Consider the following 24,333-nt stretch of genomic DNA (forward strand, 5'->3'; position numbering starts at 1 on the left):
ATTGTCTATCATTAATTAAGTTGTTGGATTCAAGATGTTTAACAATATGCTTATTAATTAAAGTTTCAAATACCTTACCAAGAGAAGATGTGATAGCTATTGGTCTGTAATTGGAGGGGTCAGACGAACTTCCTTTCTTCGGAACTGGGTGGATATTGGCTTCTTTCCATGAATTTGGGAATAAAGAAGTACGTATGCATAGTCTGAATAATTTAGCTAGGACAGAGGCAGTTCAGGGGAACACTTTTTCAAAACAATTGGCGGAATTCCATCTGGACCTGGAGCTTTGTTGGTAGGTAAATTGTCTAGGATGGATTTTACAAATCTTGTCTGTATTTTAAGTGGGGCAATTTCGGGAGAATCAAGTTCCAGTACTGAGACATTCTGGCTGGTATCATCTATGGTAGAGTTTCTTGCAAAGGTACTAGCAAAGATATCTGCTTTCCCACGTGGGTCATTTGTAATATTGCCATCTGAAGATTTTAGTGGGGGAATGGAAGATGACTTGTTAAAGTTATTATTGAAAGAATTAAGAGTTGACCAGAATATTCTATTGTCATTAGGGTTGTTAAGTAGTTTTGATGCTTGCTTTTGAAGAAAGTTTGATTTAGATAGATTTAATACAGCTTTTGCATGATTTCTAGCAATTTTAAATTGGGAGAGTGATTCAGGTGTTTTTGATTTTAAGTAAGAGTTATATGCTAATGACTTTTGGGCTGTTGCTCTGGCACAATTGCCATCAAACCATTTTGGAGAGTTTGATCTTTTAGTGAATTGTTGACTTGGTATGAATAAATCCATACCAGCTAGTATTAAGTCACAAATGTGGGACTGGGTAGAATTGGGATCACTAGAGAAGAAAGACTGCCATGGAACATCAGCAAGATAATTTCTAAATCCATCCCAGTCAAGCCTGTCAAAGTGCCATCGGGTCACCCTGACAGGTTCGGAATGGGGAGGTGTAGGAGGGTTAACTAATGAGGCTTTGATGAGATTGTGGTCAGAGGATCCAAGTGGTGACAGTACCTCTATCCTGTATTGATCGGGATTATTTGTCAAGAATAAATCCAAGAGATGGGCATTATGGTCAGGATTATCAGGTATTCTGGTTGGTTGCTTTACCAACTGGGTGAGATTAAACGATTCCGCAAATAGCTCGCATTCTAGACCAGCGTCGTCAGTCCGGGCAGAATGCAATAGCCATTCAACATTGTGTATGTTAAAATCACCCAAAATGGTAATTTCATTGCCAAGGGCAAGGTCAAGGTTACTCAACTGAGTGGATATGGAATCAAATACACTGGGTTCCGAAGAAGCATTGGGGGAACGATAAACTACACAGATATATTTGGTAATGTTTTGGCAATTTAATTTATATAATGAGTAATCAAAACTGGATGAAGTGAAGTTTAAAATAGTATCAACTGCATATTGGGATTTGATATAACAACAGGTGCCGCCCTTGTTTCGAAAGTTTGTAAGGAGATGGTAACCGGGAAAACAAAATGGAGATATATCGGTAGAGGGTGAGATTTGTGGTTCTGTGAGGAAAAGGGCCAAAGGGGATATGGACTGAAGGAAAAAATGAACTGAGTTTAAATTCGTGGTAAGGCCGCGGATGTTGGTAAAGAATAAGGCCACACCGTCACCTCTTCGCCGCAGCATTCCCGGAAATAGCAACAGTCGCTGCTGGCACAGTCGCTTGATAGCGACCGGGAGGACCCTGTGCCTCCAGCCCTACCCTGCCGGTGGTGGCAATCCGAGATACCACCTCATTTGATTGTGAGATTGCAGCGGCCATTACTAAAGATGTGAATAGAAGGTGTGATATGTTATGCGCATGTAGTGTGGTGTAGACAGTTGAAGGTAGAGGTATTATGAGAGCATGCTGGCCTACTCTCTGTGTAAATGAATGCACTGAAAATGTTCAGAAAAGGGAGATGGTCAGGATCAAGTCCTGAGGGCTGGTGAAACGGGAGCTCCAGCTCTCCCTATCACCAGCTTGCCATCAACCTCGGGAGTACTGCCCTGTTCGACTGGTGCTACAGTCTACTCCTCTTCTTCATTACAGGTGAACCAGGCATCCACTTGAGTCCCCAGAAATGTGGCATACCAGTTGGTTTCCACAATGAGATATGACAACAACTCCCAAGTGAAGAAGAGCTGGAAGAACTGCAGCGGAGATGTTGGGATATCCACCTTGATCCCAGGGGAGCCAGTGAACGGCCCGTGGTTTGGTATGAATGGGCCACTGCTACACCCGGGATCCTCTTCAGTTGCGGTGGCGATAGTGGCTGTGGTTCGGCCTACTGACACCCTTTGGCCTGCCCTCTGACCCTTTGGACGTCCCCCGTGTCAAGGCAGTGGACCATAGCGTTCTCGTCTAGGAGGGGACGGCTCGGATGAGGATGAGACAGAGGGTTCTGGGGACACCATTCTCCTCGGCCTGGCCAGTAAGGATGTCACCGTTGCATCCTGCATAGCAGATGCGGGTGGAGGGGTCATGGACACACATGATGGCCCGGCTTCCAGTGACACTGGCTTGGCCAAGGGGGCAGAGGGGCCTGGAGATGGAGAGCCAACGAAGACAGTGGTGGGACCGGCAGGTCCTAAAGGTGGGGAGTGCCCTGTGGTGAGGCCAGCCACCAATGGTGGTGTTGTCTCCCATGGTGGAAGGCGGAGGGGCAGATCCACTTGCTGGTCGGAAGGTGTGATGTCGATCTCCTCCACCCCAGAGTGGTCACTCTCACTGTCGCTCTCCAACCCGATCTCATCGAGGAGTCTTCTCCACTCATCTGGTGCCAACCCTCGTTTCATCTTTACAAAACACTTGTGTCGCTGCAAGCCAACTGGAGAATAAATTTGCTGGGCTAGGGTTGTAAGCTGAAATAAAGCAATCAAGATATTGCATTCACAGCCAGCCAAGAACTTTGCTCAACACTAGCACAACACAAGGATTCATGATATACATGTATGTCCTAAAAACATCATCTGCTACACTTGACTTAGTGCACAGGTAGGGGCCACCTACGTGACCTACAGAACAGGTGCATGCACTTCAGTGGTGTGCTATACTGTATTTCTCATAAAGTGATAAATTTGGTTATGTCTCACATGAAAAAAGACATGTAAACAGTGCAGTGTGCTCTTGTAAGAAAAATATAGTCTCCTACACCTGAGATAGCACGAACGTAGCGAAATGCAACGTGACATACAGAGCACGTGCATGTACTTTAGTGGTGAAATATACTGTATTTCTCATAAAGTGATAGATTTGGTTATGTCTCGTGAAAAAAGACAAGTAAACAGTGCAGCGTGCTCTCGTAAGAAAAATATTGTCTTCCACACCTGAGTTAGGGCAAAAGTTGCGAAATGCAACATGACATACAGAGCACGTGTGTGTACTTTTAGTGGTGAACTATACTGTATTTCTCATAAAGTGATTGATCTGGTCATGTCTCGTGTAAACAACACGTAAACAGCACACAGCGTGCTCGTAACAAACTCTCGTGTGCAAGACATGTAGCATTACCTTTGCGCTAAGTCAGGTGTAGGAGACTATGTTTTTCTTACTAGCCCACACTGCACTGTTTACGTGTTTTGTTCACATGACACGTAACCAAATCTATCACTTTATGAGAAATACAATAATCCCACCACTATCTGATGTAACTGAGCCAAAGGCATGTCCGGAAAGTTGTCCCGTCCGGATAGTGGGCTCCAGCTTCCTGGACTTGTACTTATGGACCCTAACTCAGAAAAACACCTATACAACTCCCTCTGGACATGCATAGTACCTATTTAAGACCCAAATCACACCAATAAGGGACATAAAAAATTGAAATAAATCCAAAAGAATCATAAAATGAGGTTTTAGAGGTGAGTTTATACAATATTAAACATTCTGGGTACTTACAACAAGTCCCTGGCTCCTGGACTAGTAGTTATGGACCCTAACCTAGCCTAACTCAGAAAAACACCTCCCTACTGCACATGCATAGCACCTAAGACCCTATTCACACCAATAAGGGACATAAAAGAGTGAAATGAGGTGTTAGAGGTAAGTACAGTATGGAAAATACAGTACAGTATGAAACATTCTGAGTACTTACAGCAAGTCCCTGGCCATCTCGATAATAATCCACCTCCTCTCAGACTCTGACAGTAAGAAGGAGTTCCTGAAGCACTTGCAGTACACTGTACATGAAGTCTTGCACTGAACTTAGTCATTTGCACTCAGAATTCCATTCTCCTAACGCTGCACACTCTAGTCTTACTTGCGCTCCATTGTACCTTTTGGAAATAAGTGTTGCACTCTGCACTTAAAGTCTTTGCACTCATAAATCCATTTTCTAAACATAACACACTCTAGTTAATTTATGCTACATTGAAAGTCTATTAAATCTTTGTCTTTTAACTCAGAATTCTAATTTCTTAACACTATGTACCGTTTTTTTTCACTGCACAACACTGTAAATTCCCGTTTGGTCTAATGGAGAAATTCTAGGCGCTTAATCACTGTCAGAGTCTGAGAGTAGCTGTTGCAGGTGACCTAGGGGTGCGTCGCTGGGTCATGGTGACGGAGTACCCACTGAAGATGACTCTGAAGAAAGGCCGAAACTCACGTCGAGTGGTGACTCCACCGTGCCTGATGTGCTGGGCTGTGGCTCAGAGGATAAGGGCCTGTCTTGGGGAGGCAACGGAGTGGAGCCTGGGCTGGGCACAGCGGGGGTCATGGGTCAGAAAAAGCTGTCAATGGTTGACTGACGCAAGGAACGACGATTTTGATGATTAATGATGCGCTGCCTGAAAGCGCGCACTTCCTCCACAAGTCCCAAGGGCCCCATCTCCCTGTCGCAGTCCGGGTGCTCCAGGTAGTCCAGAACGAACTCTACATGTTCCCAGAGTGCGCTCAGCTTGGGGATGGCTGGAGTAGTGTCACGCTGAGAGGAGTCCGCATCATTGTTGCCGTCCTCGTCGGAATCTTCAAGCTGGGTACTGACACCTGCAACTGAAGATGCGATCTCGATATCAGACATGGTCTGATACCCAGGATCGCCCTAGCCGTCATCCAACCACTCACGCACTTTGTTCACATCAACATTGTCCCCATGCGCATGCAAACGTGCATGGAAGTCATCCATGTCAAAACCTAGGAAATCGTGCTCCACATCCGTTCTGAGAAACAGACGAGACCAACCATTTTCTAGTCTTGACAGGGACTTCCTTCCATGCACTGGCCCAGTTGTAGATGGCAGACTTGATGTTGTAGCGGTGAAGGTTCTCCAAAGTCCACTGGCCTCACGTGTCCCGTCCCTCCCTGCACTTGTCCACGTCCTCGAGAACAACCATCACCTTGTCCAAGAACTTCCTTTGGTACAGCCTCTTCATTGCCACGATCACTCCTTGGTCCATTGGTTGGATGAGAGCAGTAGTATTAGGTGGCAGAAACATGCACCTAATGCACCCATTCTTAGCCACCAATACCCTGTCGCACGGGGCAGGTGCATTGTCGAGGAGAAGGAGGGCCTTTACCTGGTTGCGTGGGGTTCCCAGTTTCTCCGTCTGGTAATGTATGACCTCCTTGACGAAATGGCGGTGGAACCAGTCTTTAAAGATGAGGGCAGTGAACCATGCCTTCAAGGAAAGGTACCAGACAACAGGAAGGACATCCATCATCCCACGAAGACACCGAGGCTGCTTTGCACGGCCAACAATAACGGGTTTAAGCTGGTGCATGCCGTTATCATTGGCACAACACAAAGCAGATAGCCGTTGTTGCTTGGAGAGCTTGCAGCCAGGTACACGCTTCTCCGTCCCCTCTGCTAGAGTGTTCGTAGGCAAAGAGGGATAGAATAAGCCAGTTTCGTCAGTGTTGTAGACTTGAACGAGAGTGAGAACCTCCCTGTTGATCAAGTGCTTCACCTTGAACCAAAACTCCTCTACTCCATCCTCGTTGGCATCCAAGGCTTCGCCATGAGACTTATGGTTGGTAAGGCCATGTCGTAACTTGAACGTGAAGAGCCAACCTTCGGATGCCTCGAAGTCTGGGGCATCGTGAAGCCTTACGAACTTCTCAGCAGCAGCCTTCAGCTCCGTGCTACGCACCAGCACGCCAGCAGCACGTTGTTGTCGATACCAAATCAACTTGGAGCAGTCGACTTCAGCATACTTGGGAGTAAACATCATCTTCCTCTCCAAGTTGCGTTTGCTTTTCGATGAGAAATCAGCCGTGTACTGCATGAGTTTGTCTCGGGATCTCTTGATATCAAAGTAGATCGGGCCAGGTTGAATTCACGAAGGATGCGTGAGGAAGACCATCCCGCATCCACCTTGTCCAATATCTCCCTCTTCTTCTCCAGAGTCAAAACCACTCTATTCCTCTTCTTAAGCGATGGGGCCATCATCACACACACTAATAAGAGGCACGAGAGCAGCAGGAGAGCCTGCAGCAGGTAAGGTACCACCACAAAAGCGAGCACGTGGGCGGCCATGACGACGAGCGTGCACACACAACAAGAGACGGGCGGTAAGTGGGGAGGTTGCAGGGGCGCTCTAGCAGATGGTGGCGGAACGACGCACCAAAACACAGCTGGCCCGTGCCACACGCACGAAGTTCAAATTACGGGCAAGAAAAAGTCAGATTTTTTCGAATTTCTTGCGGTTTTTGGCCCAATTGGGGAATATTGGATCCCAGGACCAAAATATACGGTAAGTGGGGATGTCCGAAAAGTGGGCGTCTGGATAGTACGGGGATTACAGTACGGTATATTTCACCACTAAAGTACATGCACGTGTTCCGTAGGTCATGTTGCATTTCGCCACCTTTGCACTAACTCAGGTGTGGAAGACGATATTTTTCTTATGAGAGCACACTGCACTGTTCACATGAGACATAACCAAATCTATCACTTTATGAGAAATACAGTATATTTCACCACTAAAAGGACATGCACGTGTTCCGTAGGTCACACTGCATTTCACCACCTTTGCGCTAACTCAGGTGTGGGTGACGATATTTTTCTTACGAGAGCACGCTGCACTGTTCACATGAGACATAAGCAAGTCTATCACTTTATGAGAAATACAGTATATTTCACCACTAAAAGTACATGCACATGTTCCATAAGTCACACTGCATTTCGCTACCTTTGCGCTAACTCAGGTGTGCGAGAAGATATTTTTCTTTCGAGAGCGCACTGCACTGTTCACATGAGACATAACCAAATCTATCACTTTATGAGAAATACAGTATATTTCACCATTAAAAGTATATGCATGTGTTCCATATGCCACGCTGGATTTCGCTACCTTTGTGCTAACTCAGGTGTGTGAGACGATGTTTTTCTTACGATCACGTGGTTCACTCTTTCATTTTCTTTTCACATTACACATAACCAAATCTATCAATTTATGAGATACACAGCATATTTCACCACTAAAAGTACATGCACGTGTTCCGTATGTCACATTGCATTTCGCTACCTTTGTGCTAACTCAGGTGTAAGAGATGGTGTTTTTCTTCCGATCATGTGGTTCACTCTTTCATTTTCTTTTCACATCACACATAACCACCAAATCTGTCAATTTATGAGATACACAGTATATTTCACCACTAAACATACATGCACGTGTTCTATATGTCAAGTTCCATTTCGCTACCTTTGTGCTAACTCAGGTATACGAGACCACGTTTTTCTTACGATCATGTGGTTCACCCTTTCATTTTCTTTTCACATTACACATCACTGAATCTATCAATTCATGCGATACACAGTATATTTCACCACTAAAAGTATGTGAATGTGCTCTGTAGGTCATGATATTTTCTGACGAGCACGTGGTGCAATGTTTACATTGTTCCACACAAGCATATGATAAATATATCACTATAACACTCATGGTTTATGTCACACAACAAGCATATGCAATAAATATAACAAAATGAATATCCCTAAACCTCTTCTATTTCATCCCCTCATGACAACGGAATGGCGTGGCTGTATGGCATACATAACTCATGCCCTAGACAATATTTTATCATATACACTCATTGCACTGTGCTCCTATTTACTACACTATATGAAAATAAAACGAAATATCCCTAAACCATCTCTATCTCATCCCCTCATGACAATGGCATGCCGTGGCTGTAAGGTGTACATGACTCATGCCCTAGCCAAGGTGTACATGACTCATGCCCTAGCCAATATTTTATCACGTACACTCGTTGCACTGTACTCCTATTTATTGCACTATAACACTATCCCACATATATCAGCATAAAACAATGATTTCATTGACTCCTTGCCAATTATTCCGTTCATGACAACGCCGCGTGGTAATGCGTTTTCCCGCCTCCCCCTAAAGTTGCTGCATGTTTCAACATTTCCATGCTCACTAGCTATTCCACACTATATTCACCTGATTCACTGTCACTATTTGAATGGCTGAATACTCTTTGGTGCAGGGTAAGGGCAGTGCAGTTGTGGGGCCACAGCGAAAAACTGTAGCACAGCCTTAGTTGGGCCAAAGGCTGATAACAGCCAGGAATGTTTCACAAACACTTAATATCCTATTGCAAACACCAAATCTAATCACAATAGTGCCCCAAAAGTAGACACAAGCACTACTGGTATAGTGAAATATGATGCGTGCCAGGGACGGGGGTAATAGAGGAGGTTTAAAAGGCCACGACCGTGCACTTCCTTCTCCCTTGACAGCCTGTGTGGTATTAATCAACCTGTCTGTGCTGCCGCGCATCTCAGAACCCACAGTTGCTAACTCATTATTTTTGACGAGAGCCGGGCAAGCTATGACGCCTCCAAAAATGACGCACTTCAGCTGAAAACTTTATTTTTGGCGAATTTTTTTGGCTTTTATGACGCTAAATGTGTCACTGTGCGGGACAGACCACAATGACACCAAATGCGTCATCGTGTATGAAAGGGTTAATTAATATTATCTACTGTATATTCCTTGTCCATCCACTTTGTGATAAGCTTTCCCCAAATCCATGAAGGCTCCATACAACTTCTTTCTCTTCTCTAGAAACTTTTCTACTAAAGACCGAAGGATGAATATCTGATCTACACAACCTCTTCCCTTCCTAAAACCTCCCCATTCTCCCCCAATTAATTCCTCTGTTATTTCCCTAACTTTCTCAATAAGTATCCTACCATATGCTTTTCCTATTACACTAAGGAGACAAATGTCCCTATTATTACCATACACTGTAAGCCAAGAAACCATTTAAAATGCTGGGTGGTAACCATATAACCAAACCATACATGATCCCTATGTGTCAACAAATGGGTTGGGGAGGGTTAGTGCCCTTCCTCTTAAAACAAATAACTCGAAGTCCTTTGATCCCTTACGGGATTATGGCGTCTGGCAATAGATAGATAAAGACTTCTTTTGCCCCTTTTCCTTTTGACAGGGGAATAATTATACCTGACTTTCAATCCTCCAGGACTCTACCTTCCTTACAAACCAATCTAAACATCTTCCACAACCATTCTACTACTATCTCTCCCCCATGCTTCAGCATATCCCCACACATTCCATTAGTTCCTGGAGCTTTCCCCATTTTGACTTTCTTCAGTGCTTCCACTACTTATCCTACTGATCTCTTCCTCTCTTCTCACCTCCCTCCTTCTCCAAGCCATTCCTCAGGGCACTTACACTCACACTACTTTCATTCTCTATGTTTAACAGTTTCCTAAAGTATTCTCTCCATCTGCTCATTTTTTCCCCCTTCTCCACTAGTAATCTACCATTTTTATCTTTCACTCCCCTACTAACTTCTTTCGCAACCTAACTCTATTTACCTCCATCCAGAATATTTACTTACATTCCCTTCACTTTACACTCAAATTCCTTCCAAATTCCTTGACCACTCTCTTCCTACTCCCTCTTACTAATCTTTTCACCTCTTCTTCTCTACATATGACTCTTCTGTCTCAACTTCCTCCTAGCCTCTGCTTCCCATCCATTCACTACATGCTTTCTCCTTTTGCACCACAGCTTGTCTCACCTCTTCATTCCACCATGTTGCTCCTTGAACCCCCTTTCATCTTCCCTTCACCCCACATACGACCTCACATGCTGCACAGACTTCTTCTGTGAATAACTTGCACACACCTTCCACCTCCCCCATCTGTTCTATGTCAAATTTACCCAACTGCTCCTCCACTTCTCTCTTATATTCCACTTTTTCTTCATCCTCTTGCAATCTTTCCACCCTCATAACATGGACTACTTCCTCCTGTCCTTCCCTTCTCCTATTCCTCCACTGCACTTCAACCTTGACTTTCAACACCACCAGCTGGTGGTCCAAAAGTTCACTCCTCCGACCTCTATATGCTCCTACATCCAATTGATACTTTCTATTTCTCTCATCCACACAAACATAATCAATCATTGTCTTCTGTTCATTCAGTTCACCAACCACTCTTCTCATCTCACTGCATATACCCGTGGATCATTTTGTGCCTAAAGAGGGTACTGGCTATTACCAACTCCCTCCCAGCACAAACTTCCATTCGACCACTACCATTCTCATCCACTTCTGCTGGCATATACCACTCACCAATTACTCCATCCACCTTCACATTCCCTACTTTTCCATTCATATCTCCAATCAAAAACTCTCTCATTCCTCTCAAACTTTTCCATGCATGCTTCCACATTTGTCCAAAACTCTTCTTTCACTCTGCTTGCACGATCTTGCGTTGGCGCATAAACCCACACAATCACCCACATTTGTAATCCTGCTTTAAATCTTACCCACACAATCCTTGAATCAACTGATCCATACTCTCTTATATTCACCTTCCATCTCTTGCACACAACAATCCTTACTCTCTCTACTGCCCTCTCATTCTCACCTACTCCCACACATATACCCCATCCATACTCGCACTCTCTCGCTTCCCCATTTAGTCTCAGTTAATCCACATATGTCCACCTTTGCACCCTCAAGCATCTGGTCAATATCCCACTCTTTCATCTTATCATCTGCACCACTTACATTCCATGTTGCAATCCAAACCATGTCCTTTGATCAGTCCTTGCTCATCACCTGTTTGTCCATCCTGATCCAAGGCTTCTTGTTTGTATTTTTAGTTAGTTGTTTTCCGGGGAGTGGCACCAACTCTCCCTCAACCCACTTGTTGAGAGGCAGGGAACACATGGTGGCTGGTTATAACTTAAGGTTACCACCCAGCACATTAAATGAATTCCTGTTTACAGGAAATCATTTGGCTTACCACTCAATGTATAGCTACCCCAAAATTGAGTACCACTACAGAGTGAGCAAATGGCGGGTGTCCACCCTTTGCTTTACAAATAAATTAAATATGCCTACAAGAATGATTTAGCCTATTCACCACAAGGTTCTTCTGAACTTTAAGAAAACTATCTTGCAGAAGCAGTATCATAACCAATGAGGTCTTGCCTAAGTGACGTATTTGCTGCTGCTATAAAGCTCAAATTGGGAAATGTTGTCAATCCTATCTCAGCACTTTTGCAGCACCTCAGTTTGGGTTACCTTTCCTAGAAGGGTAGCCGAGTTGTACCCCACCTGGTCGTGATGACCTCGCAGACACCCTTTTGTTTCCATTTCTGTTCTTTGTGTTATTTTCGGTTTTCTTTTCTTTCTCCTAAATTAGGGTGACACAAACGGGGGCGGCCCTACCCGGGTTTATCTCGGGTAGTTTTGTATATACTTTTTGCTGCTGCTGTTGTCATTTTGTTTTTGTTTTTGTTCTCCTCTGCCATGAGCAAACAACACCAGTCTGTTGCAAAGAGTGCACTTGTACTGGTGTGCCTATTGCAGTGAGTGGGTTCATTTAGCTTGTGAAAATATGGATGCAAGCAACTATCCATTTATGAAGAAGAGCCACCAGCTGGGTTTTCGCTGGCTATGTAACCAATGTGTTGCACCTGCGGACAAGCTTTTGGCTGGTGAAAGAAGTAGCATAACCAAGAAGGAGTTTGAAGATAAAGTTATTGGGCCAATCTTTCAGGCAATTAAAGACGTTTCATACAGACTGGAGGCACTAGAGACCAAGGTCTCATCACCCATGGTTGTCGCGCAAGATCAGGCCAAGGCATCTGCAGATGCTGTTCGTGGGTCTCTCGTGGGGGTAGGGAAGGCTCTGCCTGGGGGTGTGATCGAGATCAGTGCTCATGGCCAGAAGCCATTCATAGTCAGCATGTACTGATTGTGAAACCAGAGAGCGGTGCTGATGCCCTGACAAATCAAATGGGACCAGAAGACATCAGAGGTGTACTTATTTCAGTACCGGTTGATAGCTGCCTTAAGACCAAGGCTGGTGGGCTGGTAATGAAGCTTGTCAGCTGAGGCCAAACGTGAAGCAACTGGGGTGCTGAATGATCATTTTGGCTTTGAGGGCACTTTTTGCATACCAGCGCCAAATAAAATTTCCCAAAAATGACCATGACAGGCCTTTCCTCTTCCTTGGGCAACTCTGACATCATCCTGAACATTCTGAGAAAAATCAATAAAGTTAAGATGCTTGTTGATCGAGGTTGTACCCTCAACATTCTCTTCACAAGAACAAGGAATGACACCAAAACTGCTGTCTTGAAGATGTCGCCAGAGGTGAGATCCTCCATTGCAGAACAGGGCAATTATATCTTACAAGATGCTGCATTTTTGACAGATTCTCGGTTACACAGTGTCATCATTGTCAGGGCTTTTGTCATACATCTGAAAGATGTTCTACAAAAAATTATGAACCTAAATGTGTCTTTTGTGCTGGAGCCCCCAAAATCTAAGGATTGTAGTAACAATAATTCTCCCAAATGCATCAACTGCACTTCCTTAAGACATCAAGATGCTAATTCAAATTCACAGTCAGTTGCCCATTTTGCCTCAAGTAGAGGAATAGATTGATTGAAAGCACCAATTCTGACCATTCAAAAAACTGACTATGTCCCTCTTGAACCAGTTAAGGATGGGTCTTTTAAATACTCGTTCTATCCATAATAAGACAGACTATATTAATGGAACTCTAAATTAGCATTAGCTTGATATTTTGTGCTTGACAGAAACCTGGTGTATGAGTCTGATATTGATATTATTCGTAATGCTTTGCCTAAGCCACATTCAAATTATAAGTATTCCCAGGCCTGCTGCTGAATATCCGGGAGGAGGTGTAGTACTCCTACTTGGCAGCACTTGCAAATGTTTCTCTCATTGACTCAGACCTGACCTCATCTTCATTTGAATTTATGGAAGTATTAATAAATTTCCATTAGAATACAATTAGAATTGCAATTGTCTATCGACCAGGTCATCCAGGCATAGATCGAGATTTTATGGAGGAGTTTGGGCAGTTTCTTGAAGTGTTTTCTCTTAAATCTGGTGGACTTCTTGTTTATGGTGATTTCAATTACTGGGCTGACAGTCCAGAGTCAAAACCATTTTCTTCAGAATTCCTTGAGTTGATCACCCAGAACAATTTTTTCAATCAAGTGAGTAATCCAACTCATGTCTCAGGACATGTCTTTGACTTGATCTTGTCCCCTGTTGGTTGCAGGCGCATATCAGATGTGGCGGTTGACTCAGTTGACCCCCTTATCTCTGATCATGCTCTGATCACTCTTAATTTTGATGTCCCAAAATCCCCCTCATATAAAAAGGTTATCAGGTTCAGAAATTACAGGAATGTTGACCACCAGTTGATGTGTCTTGAAACTGATCAGCGTTTAAACTACCATGATGCTTCAAATCTTTCTTCTGATGAACTGGTTGATATTATAACAATGAGCTTAGGTCAATTTTTGACCATTATTGTCCTGAGGTAGTAAAAACAATCACTGTACATGATAATTCTCTGTGGTATGGTCCAACCATTAATTCTTTGCATGGACAATGTAGAAAGGCAGAATGTGAGCGGCACTTGCGGTGGACCGAAGCAACTTGTTTCCGTTATGTTTTCGTGAGAAGAGCAGTAATTCACACAATAAAAGCCCAAAAGGCCAGATATTATCAAAATAAAGTTGATTCAAGTGGTGGTGATCAAAAACAAATGTCTGCAGTTGTGAACAATTTGGTTGGTCAGAGGAAAGTAACTGTTAAATCAACTTCTGTATCTGATGCCCAATGGGGTGCTTTGAAGCCGCCATTGAAGTGGTCGAGCCTGCCACTGACAGTGAACAGTCGCACTCTCATGAATCATTAATAATATATCTTTGTGTGGACTTATGATTCAAATTAATGTTTGTAATGTGTAGAGGAATTATTTTTTTCTCAAATAATTGAGAAAAAATGAAGGCAAACTACTTATTATTTTCATAGTAATACGTAAAATATATTTATCCAGCTAGACTAGCATCAAATGAATTCCAAGATCCTCATTTATTTTGCATTAGTAGTCTTTTATTGTACTGAAAGAGGTGGAGTTACATTACTCACTATTGGCTGGAACGAAATACTTTGTAATTGCCCTCTTCAAGTCGATTACTAGGCAATATAAGTAAAAAATCGGTACGACGCTCGTAACATCCCAAATATCCAAGTGGTGCATGCGCATTGAAGGTACAGTCCCAGGGACAAGATAGACTGCTTTTGTTTACAAATATTGTGGCACCGAAGATTTTGTAATATTCACATTTGAGGACATCAAGATAATTTCAGAAAGGCTGTCTTAGATAAATATTTTTACAGATCAGCTTCTAACTGCTCTATGCTGCAAGATATTACCAAATTCTTCTGTTACTGTGCTTTCATTTCACCAAAGATTTTGTGTGCATGTGGGACAAGGGGGATGTTGTTGATAGTGAGGTGTGAGTTATGACTGTGTTCTACCATAAAAGAGGCCATTCTGAGTCTTTTTGTAGTACACCAGTTATGAAGTGTGTGTGGGAGTGTTAAGTCATCTGGGTTGGAAGCAGTGTGTACTTTGTGAGTGAAAGTGAAAAGCACATATTTTGATATATATACATATATTTTTCTATATATACTTATTATAGAGAATATATTCTATTCTGGATTGATTAGCTACTTTGAGAAATATATACATACTTTATATGACACTATATTATCCAAATTGTTTATTTTGTAATTTCATCATTCATAATCTGAGGAAATTGATGGCCATCCCTATTAATGCACAGGGGAACACAACAGTACGATCCTGACATCTCAGATTCTCAGCGTGCATCCTCTCGGCTTCAGTCCAGCCTTCCGACCTCTCTCAGAGCAGGCAAAAAATGACTGTTGACCGTTCCTGGATTTGGGACGGTTTGTCGAAATCGTTGACTGAAGGCGAATGTAGCCACTAATAAATTTAAGTTAGTAAATCGTCTCAGAGGAGGAAAATATGACTTTCCTCATTGAAACCATATACTGTATTAAGAGATACAAATCTACTCATTTCTAAAGAATTAACATAGAAAACATTAAATTATAAGGGATGAATGAGCTGACTAGTTGCTAGACTTGCCAGATTAGAATATTTTTACCTTTTTGTATGACTCATACAAATGAATAAACTCTTGTTGTGTGTATTCATTGGAGAGTGTAAGTGGTTTTGTAAGTAGGAATGACATTAATCCTATCACAAGTGCACACAAACAAATGCAGCATATGATTCATGAGCATGCGTGTCCTACGACGTCTGTGGCAGGCTCGACCATGACGATTGTCATTTGTCTTCCACCCCATAAAGTACTCCATTGGCTTCTGATTTTGCTTCATTTTTTACAACTAAGATATCTCGCATAAGAAGTGATTTAGACAACAGTTCTCTTAGTGAAGCGTACTCAGTTGACTTCCAACCATGGTGCACTGGGGATCATTTGCTTTCAACATTTCATCTGTTGGATGTAAACAAAGTCAAATGTTACATCACAGAACTTAATAAAATATTTTGTCCACTCGATCCATGTAACATGTCACAACTGCCTAACGTGTACGCGCATGCTGCAGAATTTATCTGCAACACAATAAACAGATATTTCTTAGAAAGTAATTTTGTGCAGTCTGAGAAATGTGCTTTGCTTAGGCCCCTAATTAAGAAACCTGGCCTTGATGTCAAGAGCAAGACAAATTATCGTCGTCTCTAACCTGTCTTTCTTATCCACGATTACTGAGCAGACCATACTCGATCAACTCTTACCACTACTGGAACACAACAAAGATGTTCCTGTTGTTCAATCAGCATACAGAAAATACCATTCAACTGAAACTGCTCTAGCAAGGATTCATAGTAGCTTGGTGGCAAACACTTGTAGTGGGATGTCCTCTCTCCTAGTCCTGTTTTATCTGTCTGCAGCTTCTGATACAGTAGACCATAAACTTTTGTTGGGTGATCTGTATTTTTATGGTGTTAGTGATAGTGCTCTTTTGCTCCTCAAGTTGTATCTGTTGGACAGATCTCAGACAGCAGTAGTTTATTACGCTAGCTCTGATTCTGCTCCCCTTTTATTCGGAGACCCTCAAGGATCAGTTTTGGGTCCAATTCCATTTACTATCTACACAAGTAGTTTATTGTCTTGATGCTCACAAAGTGTCCTATTATTTTTATGCTGACGACACCCAGCTCTATGTTAAGATGTCAGATATTGACGATACTAAGACAGAGCTTGAATCTCTAATGTCTGATATGGCTAAGAGGAAACTTAAACTGAATGATGGTAAAACTAAGATCATCATCATCAGAGGAAACAGAAGGGGTGATGACACTGATAATGCCCTGGCTTTGAACTTTGGCGTGTCACAGCTTCATCCAGTCAGTTCTGTTCGAAATCTGGGTGTTTATTTTAATTCAAAGTTAAATTACAAAGAACATATGCATCAGGCTGTCAGAGGGTGTAACTTGCATATCAGAAATCCGTACTCTGTGAGAAAATTCCTGAATAGATGGTGCCTCTTAACATTGGTCCATGCAGTGGTCTTGTCTTGTGTTGATTATTGTAATTCACTGTGGGTTGGTCATCCAAATAATATACTAACGAAAGTTTAGTCTGTGTTGAACAAGGCAGCACGGCTTATCTTTGGTCTCCCCCCAAGAACCTCAACTACCCTGTTCCTGACTGAGTTGCATTGGTTACCAGTAAAGGCTAGAACTGAATTTAAATTGTGTCTTATTACATTCAAGGTTCTTAAGTTTGGTGAACTGAAGTATCTTGCTGAATTGTTAAAACTCCCATCGGCACACCCGGGTGTGATGTTATGCAGTGAAGATTACTCCGTGCGTCTTAATGAGCCTGGAGCCATTCACCAGTCATCTTTTTCTGATTGTTCTTTTGTGTACTGTGCCCCTAGATTATATAACAGATTGCCATTGTCCATAAGAGAACTCTCTTCTAATGAATCCTTTAAGGGACAGCTGAAAGCCTTTCTTTTTTCAAAATGCTATGACCTAGAGAGTTGTACTATGATGGATGATTATAGGGTTTAATTATTGCCACTTTCATGTATGTATGATATAGCCTGTATCATATATGAGAGATGTCATAGTTCTTGTAACTGTAAAAATGATGCACGTGTGTCAAACGCTAGTGAATTCCCAAAGGAAGAACCGGCACTTTTGTGAAATAAAAGACCAGATTATTATTATTATTATCATAGCAGTGTAAAATTTTCTGGCTGCAGCAAGTACTAAATTTAAAATGTTGTTATAATTAAAGGGCTACAGGAAATATAAAGGCAACAATAGTAAGCTCTGAAAAAACAGCACAGTATTTCCACTTTGCTTGGGAAATGTGACAAAACAGCAAAATGGCAACACATACAGTCAGCGCTGTACTGTAATATAATTTACATGGAACTATGCCAATAGGTGGATTTTATAAATGTACCATTTATACAGCAAAACATTTTAACCACATAGAGGGTTTAGAGTACCTGAGTAGCAGTGCAGTATGTGCCATCCCCATCAAAACCATCCCGACACTGACACCGATACTCGAATGCATAGGTGTCGTAGATACAATCTGCGTTGATATCACAGCTGTTCACGATGTTGCACCCAGCCTCTAGTGAGATGGATACCTCATATGGTTAGTGTGAATAATTTCACAAAGATAATTTTTACATGTGTGACAAGGAACTTCTGTAAAGTGTAAGGCAGCTATCACAAATGTAGAGGATGCAACAGAACTGAATCAGTTAAGAAAAGATATTCCATAAGCATTGATGAACATGGGGAAAAAAAAAAAAAAAAAAAAGTCCAAAGAAATGGAAACTAGAACAAGATATACTAGTAAGATAAAAAGGTATGGTAAAGGTGGGGACAAATGCCATCAGGCATTTAGCGACGGTCTCATCTCTGAAACATATGCCTTTCAGCTTGTGGAAGGTTATTCACCCAATATCCCGCGATACAAGACCACTGCCATATCCACATTACCTGTTTCCTCCCCTGGGTGTTACTGCAGAAACTAATTTTATCTACCAACCCATAAGTGGTGGACACATGGGTCGAGTGACACAAGCTGGCCATCCCAAGATACAAACTTTGGTGCTGCTAACAGGCCAGCAGCTTTACTGTCAGCAATGCTGACCACTGCGATAAAATTTGCAGAATTTCAGGGAATGGATGGAACAGTTTAACAGCCAGTAGGTAAAACCAGAGAAAATGTGTGAGGCCACCTTAAGCTGACTATATCTGGCTTATAATTATGATGAGTTAAATCATCCACTCACTCGATGTAGTGCTGCTCTCAGGTGTCTGTCCTTTCCTCTCCTCCAACCTTCTTTCCTTCCATCCTCTTCTGTCTTTCTTTCCTTCATTCTTTCCTCGTTCTTCTGCCTACGGGTGACTTTACACTCCCTCTTCTGTCTTTCCTTCATTCTTTCCACTTCCTTCTGCCTGTAGGTGACTCTACAGTGAGTGACAAGCCAAATGGTGTCCTGTACAACAGGAGTCCATTTACTATGCTGGGTGGTAACCATATAACCAAATTTTGGCGCCTGGTGGTTTTGTGGGTAATTACGGAGTTCCAGTCGGATTGAGCCGGTGAAGGTTTATCTCCAAGGGGTGGTTGGGGTTTATTGCTCACGTACTGCCACTCAGGGATGAGTGAGGCTGGTCACTCTCATCTTAAATGTCAGGACCAACTTGCCTAGCCCCGGGCTCCTACGCTTCTCATGGGGCAATGTAGGATTGGATGATGATGATTATTTTATTTTGGGGGGAAAATTTAGGGCTGAAATTTTTGCTGTTGCTACTAGCGATATGAGGTTTTCAGCAGTTGAAATGATTCTACTGAGGGTGGCAACTGCTTTGTTAATGCCTGGAAAATTAGTATGTTACAACTTCCTAATGTTTGAGCTATGAGGTCTGTCCAAAATGATATCAGGCTCTTGAAATAATGCACCAACCAGCAGGCGTAGCGTGATCACAGTGGGAGTGCTGTGTTGCATTGACTTGAGCTTTTGTCTAACACTATCTGCATAACACCTTGTCACTTAGTCACTGAGGTATATGCACTTGAGAGAACAGGTGTTCAGTGCACTTGGCAAATCTGTTACAAGTTGAAAAATGAAGGATCTTGAAGAGCAGTGTGTTTGTGTGAAATTATGTTTCAAAGTGGAAAAAACTTTTATGAAGACTTTTCAAATGCTGCAACAAGCTTGTGGGGAGGATCGTTTAAGCCATACACAATGTCACAATGGGTTCCGGAGGTTGCACTTGGGAAGAACATCCACCAAAGACGATTTATGGCCTTTCACATCAAGAGACAATGATCACGTTGTGAAAGTGTTTGCTGTGATCCATGAAAACAGTCACCTGACTGTCTGTGAAGTTTCTAAAGAACTCTGTAACAGTTCGTGCCACATGATTTTTAGTGAAAAACTGAAGATGCATCATTTTGTCGCAAATTCTGTGCCGCCATCTGCTGACAGATGAGTAAAAAGAAAACTGTGTCACAGTCAGTCAGGGGCTGTTTGATTGTTCAAATGATGAAAACTTTCTGAAAAATGTCATTACGCGTGATGAAATGTGGGTGTATGAATACAATGTCAAAACAAAATGGCAGTCATCGAAGTGGGTTGGAACATCATCCCTGGGACCAAAAAAGGCATGTCAGAGTTGCTTCAATCTGAAGGTGATGTTGATCATCTTCTTTTTATTGGAAGGGTATCATCCATCATGAGTTTGTTCCACACGGTCAGACAGTCAATAACGAGTTTCACTTGGACATCCTGAAGTGTTTGAGGGAGGCAGTGCGAAGGAAGAGGCCTGAGATGTGGACAAACAAAACCTGGATGCTGCACCATGACAATGCATTTGGTCACGCATCGCTTCTTATCCGTGACTTTTTGGTGAAGCACAAGGTGAGTATTGTCCCCCAGCCACCCTACTCTCTAGATTTGACCCCTGCAGACTAAATTTTGTTGGGAAAGTTAAATCCACCTTGAAAGGTTGCCGATATCAGAAAATAGAAGGGACTGAAGAAAATTCAACAAGAGCACTAAGCATGTGTTCACTCAAGCCCATGCACAGTACCCTGATGGTTAGGTGACATGGCGTGATGCAGCTAGTGTCAGACAAAAGCTCAAAGTCGCCGCTTCACAGTCCGCCCATTGCGATCATGCTATACCTGTAGTTGGTGCGCTGTTCAAAAACTCTGGCTTCTTTTTGGACGAACCTGATAAATCTTCAGTAAACTGTACCCAGTTTGCCAATTTGTAATAGGAGAAGGTCTTCCTGTGTCTGTCTGGATTAGGTTTTAACATGTGATATAATTATGGGACTGAAATTTATTGAGAGATCCTGTACTACTTTCCAGAAGGTTAGAAGAACATTAAGTGAGGTCAAGGAAGGAGGCTGTCTCATTAAGTCTATTTCGTGATTATGTTGGGGTGTGATGGCTGTTTACGATGTTTGGGCATTCACGTTATTCATGAACAAGGGCCCTTCAGTTGTCCTGCATCTTCATGTTAGCCATGAGGGGTCCTCTGCACTGAGATCAATTGTTATTATTGCACTGGGGATGTTTTGGAGCAGGGTGAGGTACAGGTATATGTCACTAAGTCTGAAGGTGGGAGGAGGAGGAACTGCAGACTAAGATGGTGCATTGATCTTTTATTCATAATGCATTCAACTCTGGCCAAAGGCTTCAGGGTCTAACTAAGGCCCAACAGTCCTCCTACACACCTACATGTTGCCACTTTGGTCCTAACACCGTACATACTGAATACATGCTAGGGCCGTCTTATACAGGACTGGTGTACTTGTATTAGCAGGGGCATTTTTACAATATCGGCAGGTCTTCTCGTAGATCAGTAAAGTCTGCTTTTGTGAAATTCAAATCCTTAAACTGCTCCCTGCCCTAGCCAGGATTCAATCCTGGGTCCAATAGGACTGCATGCCACCTCTCTACCGATTCAGCCACCGTCTACCGCAAATAAATAGGAATGAATGTTCTCTTAACAAATGGGCTAGAAAACATGAAGGGTTGCAGTCTGGAACAGATTTACAAAAGTCAGTTAGGTTTGGTTCAACTAATCTGCTTCATCAATTTTCTTGAAAACCATCCCAGTCTGGTTACGGTAGCAACAACTAGATTACCCATGGTCTATCTATCTATCTATTGCCAGACGCCTCAATCCCGTTTGGGGTGGCCACAAACAAATCACCTCCAAGTCGCTCTGTCCCCCGCCATTTCACTGCCCTGCTCCCAACTCACACCCCCCTCTCTCATATACCTCTCCACCCCATCCCTCCATCTCATCCTCGGCCTCCCCCTCCCTCTTCCCCCCTCCACCTCACTAACATACACTCTCTTCGTCAGTCTTTCACCCTCCATCCTCTCCACATGGCCAAACCACCTCAGTGTGTTCCTCATAACGCTCCCTATAACATCCACATCAACACCACAACGTTCCTTTATATCCTCATTCGTCAGCCTATCTCTCCATGTGACTCCACAGGCTCCTCTTAAATAACTCATTTCCACTGCTCTCACTCTTGACTTGTGTCCTTCCAACAACGTCCAAGCTTCACTTCCGTACGTTAGAGTTGGTATCACAATACTGTCATGTAGTAACCTTTTCACTTCCATGCTCACTTCCCTGTTTCTTATCACTGCTTTCAAAGAACCAGCAACCCTTCTTCCCTGCTGTACCCTTTCAAGCACTTCACCCTCCAAACCTTCATCCTTACTCATCACACTACCCAAGTACTTAAACATACTCACATTTTCCAATTCCTCACCATCCAACCTCGCTGTACATTCATTGACTTCACCTCTCTCAAAGACCATCACTTTACTCTTCCCTACATTCACCTTCAGATTCCGTTTCTTACACACTCTCCCAAACTCATCCATGGTCTGATCCAATAGGATAATTCTGGTGCAACTGACTCAAGTAACCTGATTCAGTTCAGCTCCAGGAGATGTAGACCATGGGGCAAGTGTGGAAATAATTACAGCAGATCTATATACAGTACTGTACGGTGGAATCTCCTAAATCGCGCGATCCTGAATAGCAGATTCATAATACGTGGAAACATCATGCAACAGTCTGCAATATCAGCAACTCACAGAAATTACACGAACTTTGTGGATACAGCCTCAAATGTGATGCTTTTCTGATGCCTTGTGTAAAAGACACTATCAGTATCTCAAGTTCGCACATCTAGCTAAGCGTCAACCCATCTCGGTCAAGCATGGCAATTACTAAACCAATCATATTCAAGCATAGCACTTACTACAGGCCAATCACAGCACTTCCCTTCCACAGCAAGAATGAAGGATGAGCGTGTTTGAAACCCCGGTACCTGGCTCAGTGCATCGTCTCCTCTCTGTTCTTAGCATGTGGTTCCAGTGTGGTTTACGTAAAGATTTTTTTCCCCCTTGTGCTTCCTCCGCATGCCCAGTGTTATCATGGGGAAAGGAAAGGAAAAGTATGATATTTAAGGTAGCAAATCAGATGAAGAGGGATAATCGGGACATTACAGGTGAGCAGTATATGAAGAATGAAGGAAGGGTAGTGGTGAACAGAGGGGATATTAAAGATGCATGGAGAGAGCATTACAGCTGGTTGTTCAATGAGGAGTTTGACTGGAACAGTTAAGGTTTGGAGCCAGCAGATCCAGTGTTTGGCCCTTGACCTTTGACTAATGCTGCTACTGTGAGTGAGGCAATAGGCAGGATGCAGGTGTAGAAGGCAGCAGGTGTGTCTGGGTTGATTGCCGAAATGTTGAAGGTCTCAGGAGATACAGGGGTGAGGTTAGTCACTGACCTGATAAATGTGATTTTATATGTGTGTGTTGTCCCAGATGATTGGTTGAAGAGTGTAACTGTAATTGTGCATAAAGGGAAGGGTGATACCCTGGAAAAAGGAAATTATAGAGGTATAAAGCTTATAGATCAGATAATGAAGGTAATGGAGAGAGTTCTAGAAGGTATGATTAGAGAAACTGTGAATATAGATGAGATGCAGTTTGGGTTTATGCCAGGCAGGGGGACCACTGATGCCATATTCATTATTCGACAGCTTCAGGAAAAATATAATGGAAAGAAAAGGGATCTGAATTTTGTTTTTGTTGATTTGGAAAAAGCCTTTCGCAAAGTCCCTAGAGAGGTGGTGAAGTGGGCAATGAGAAAGCTTGGCTTGGAGAAGTGGCTGGTTAGGGTGGTTATGGCTATGTATGTGGGTGCTCGCACCCAGGTACGAGTTAATGGAGATTTGAGTGATGAGTTTTCCGTGAACACTGGTGTGCATCAGGGGTGAGTTTTGAGTCCCATGTTGTTTGTCATGATACTTGAAGCCCTCTCACGGGACTTTAGAAACAGACCCCCGTGGGAGTTGTTGTATGCTGATGATTTGGTGATGATTGCAGAGAATGAAAGGGAGGCGGAGGAAAGATTTAGGAAGTGGAGAGATGGTACTGGGCACAAGGGCTTGAGGGTAAATGCAGATAAAACAAAAGTGATGACATCTAGGGTTGATGGTGAGGGAGAGTGGCCATGTGTGGTTTGCCACAAGAGCGTGGGAAGTAATTCCATGTTGTGCAATGTTTGTGATAAATGCGTGAACAAGAGATGCAGTGGTATCAGTGGTAGACTGCGAGATAATGCTGATTTTAAGTTTGCAGCGTTTCAGGGAGAGCAGGTGGAGATTGTCAGGCGTGAAAGGATTGAACTTGTTGGTGAGTCTCTTGAGTGTGTGGAGGAGTTTTTTTTATTTGGGAGACATGTTGTGTGCTGGAGGTGGAGCTGGAGCTAGCTCTGTGGCTAGGGTGAGAAGTGGCTGGAAGAAGTTCAGGGAGCTCTTGCCTCTCCTGACATTGAGAGGACTCTCCCTCTGTGTTAAGGGGTCTTTGTATGCAGAAGATGAAAATG

General features: G+C 43.0%; 1 protein-coding gene across 1 annotated transcript in view; it reads right to left on the bottom strand.

Annotated features, from left to right (window-relative positions):
• Ndg (Nidogen) overlaps nucleotides 1-24,333 on the bottom strand; it is a 527,328-nt gene that overhangs the window by 113,628 nt on the left and 389,367 nt on the right. The window contains exon 28 of the mRNA XM_080283492.1: nucleotides 17,882-18,012. Coding sequence (XP_080139618.1) covers nucleotides 17,882-18,012 — 131 coding nt within the window. The remainder of the gene's footprint in view (nucleotides 1-17,881; nucleotides 18,013-24,333) is intronic.

This window comes from Coenobita brevimanus, chromosome 97 (genome assembly GCF_032717465.1).
Source record: "Coenobita brevimanus isolate Jiangsu-jjx chromosome 97, ASM3271746v2, whole genome shotgun sequence".
In the NCBI taxonomy this organism is placed as follows: domain Eukaryota; kingdom Metazoa; phylum Arthropoda; class Malacostraca; order Decapoda; family Coenobitidae; genus Coenobita; species Coenobita brevimanus.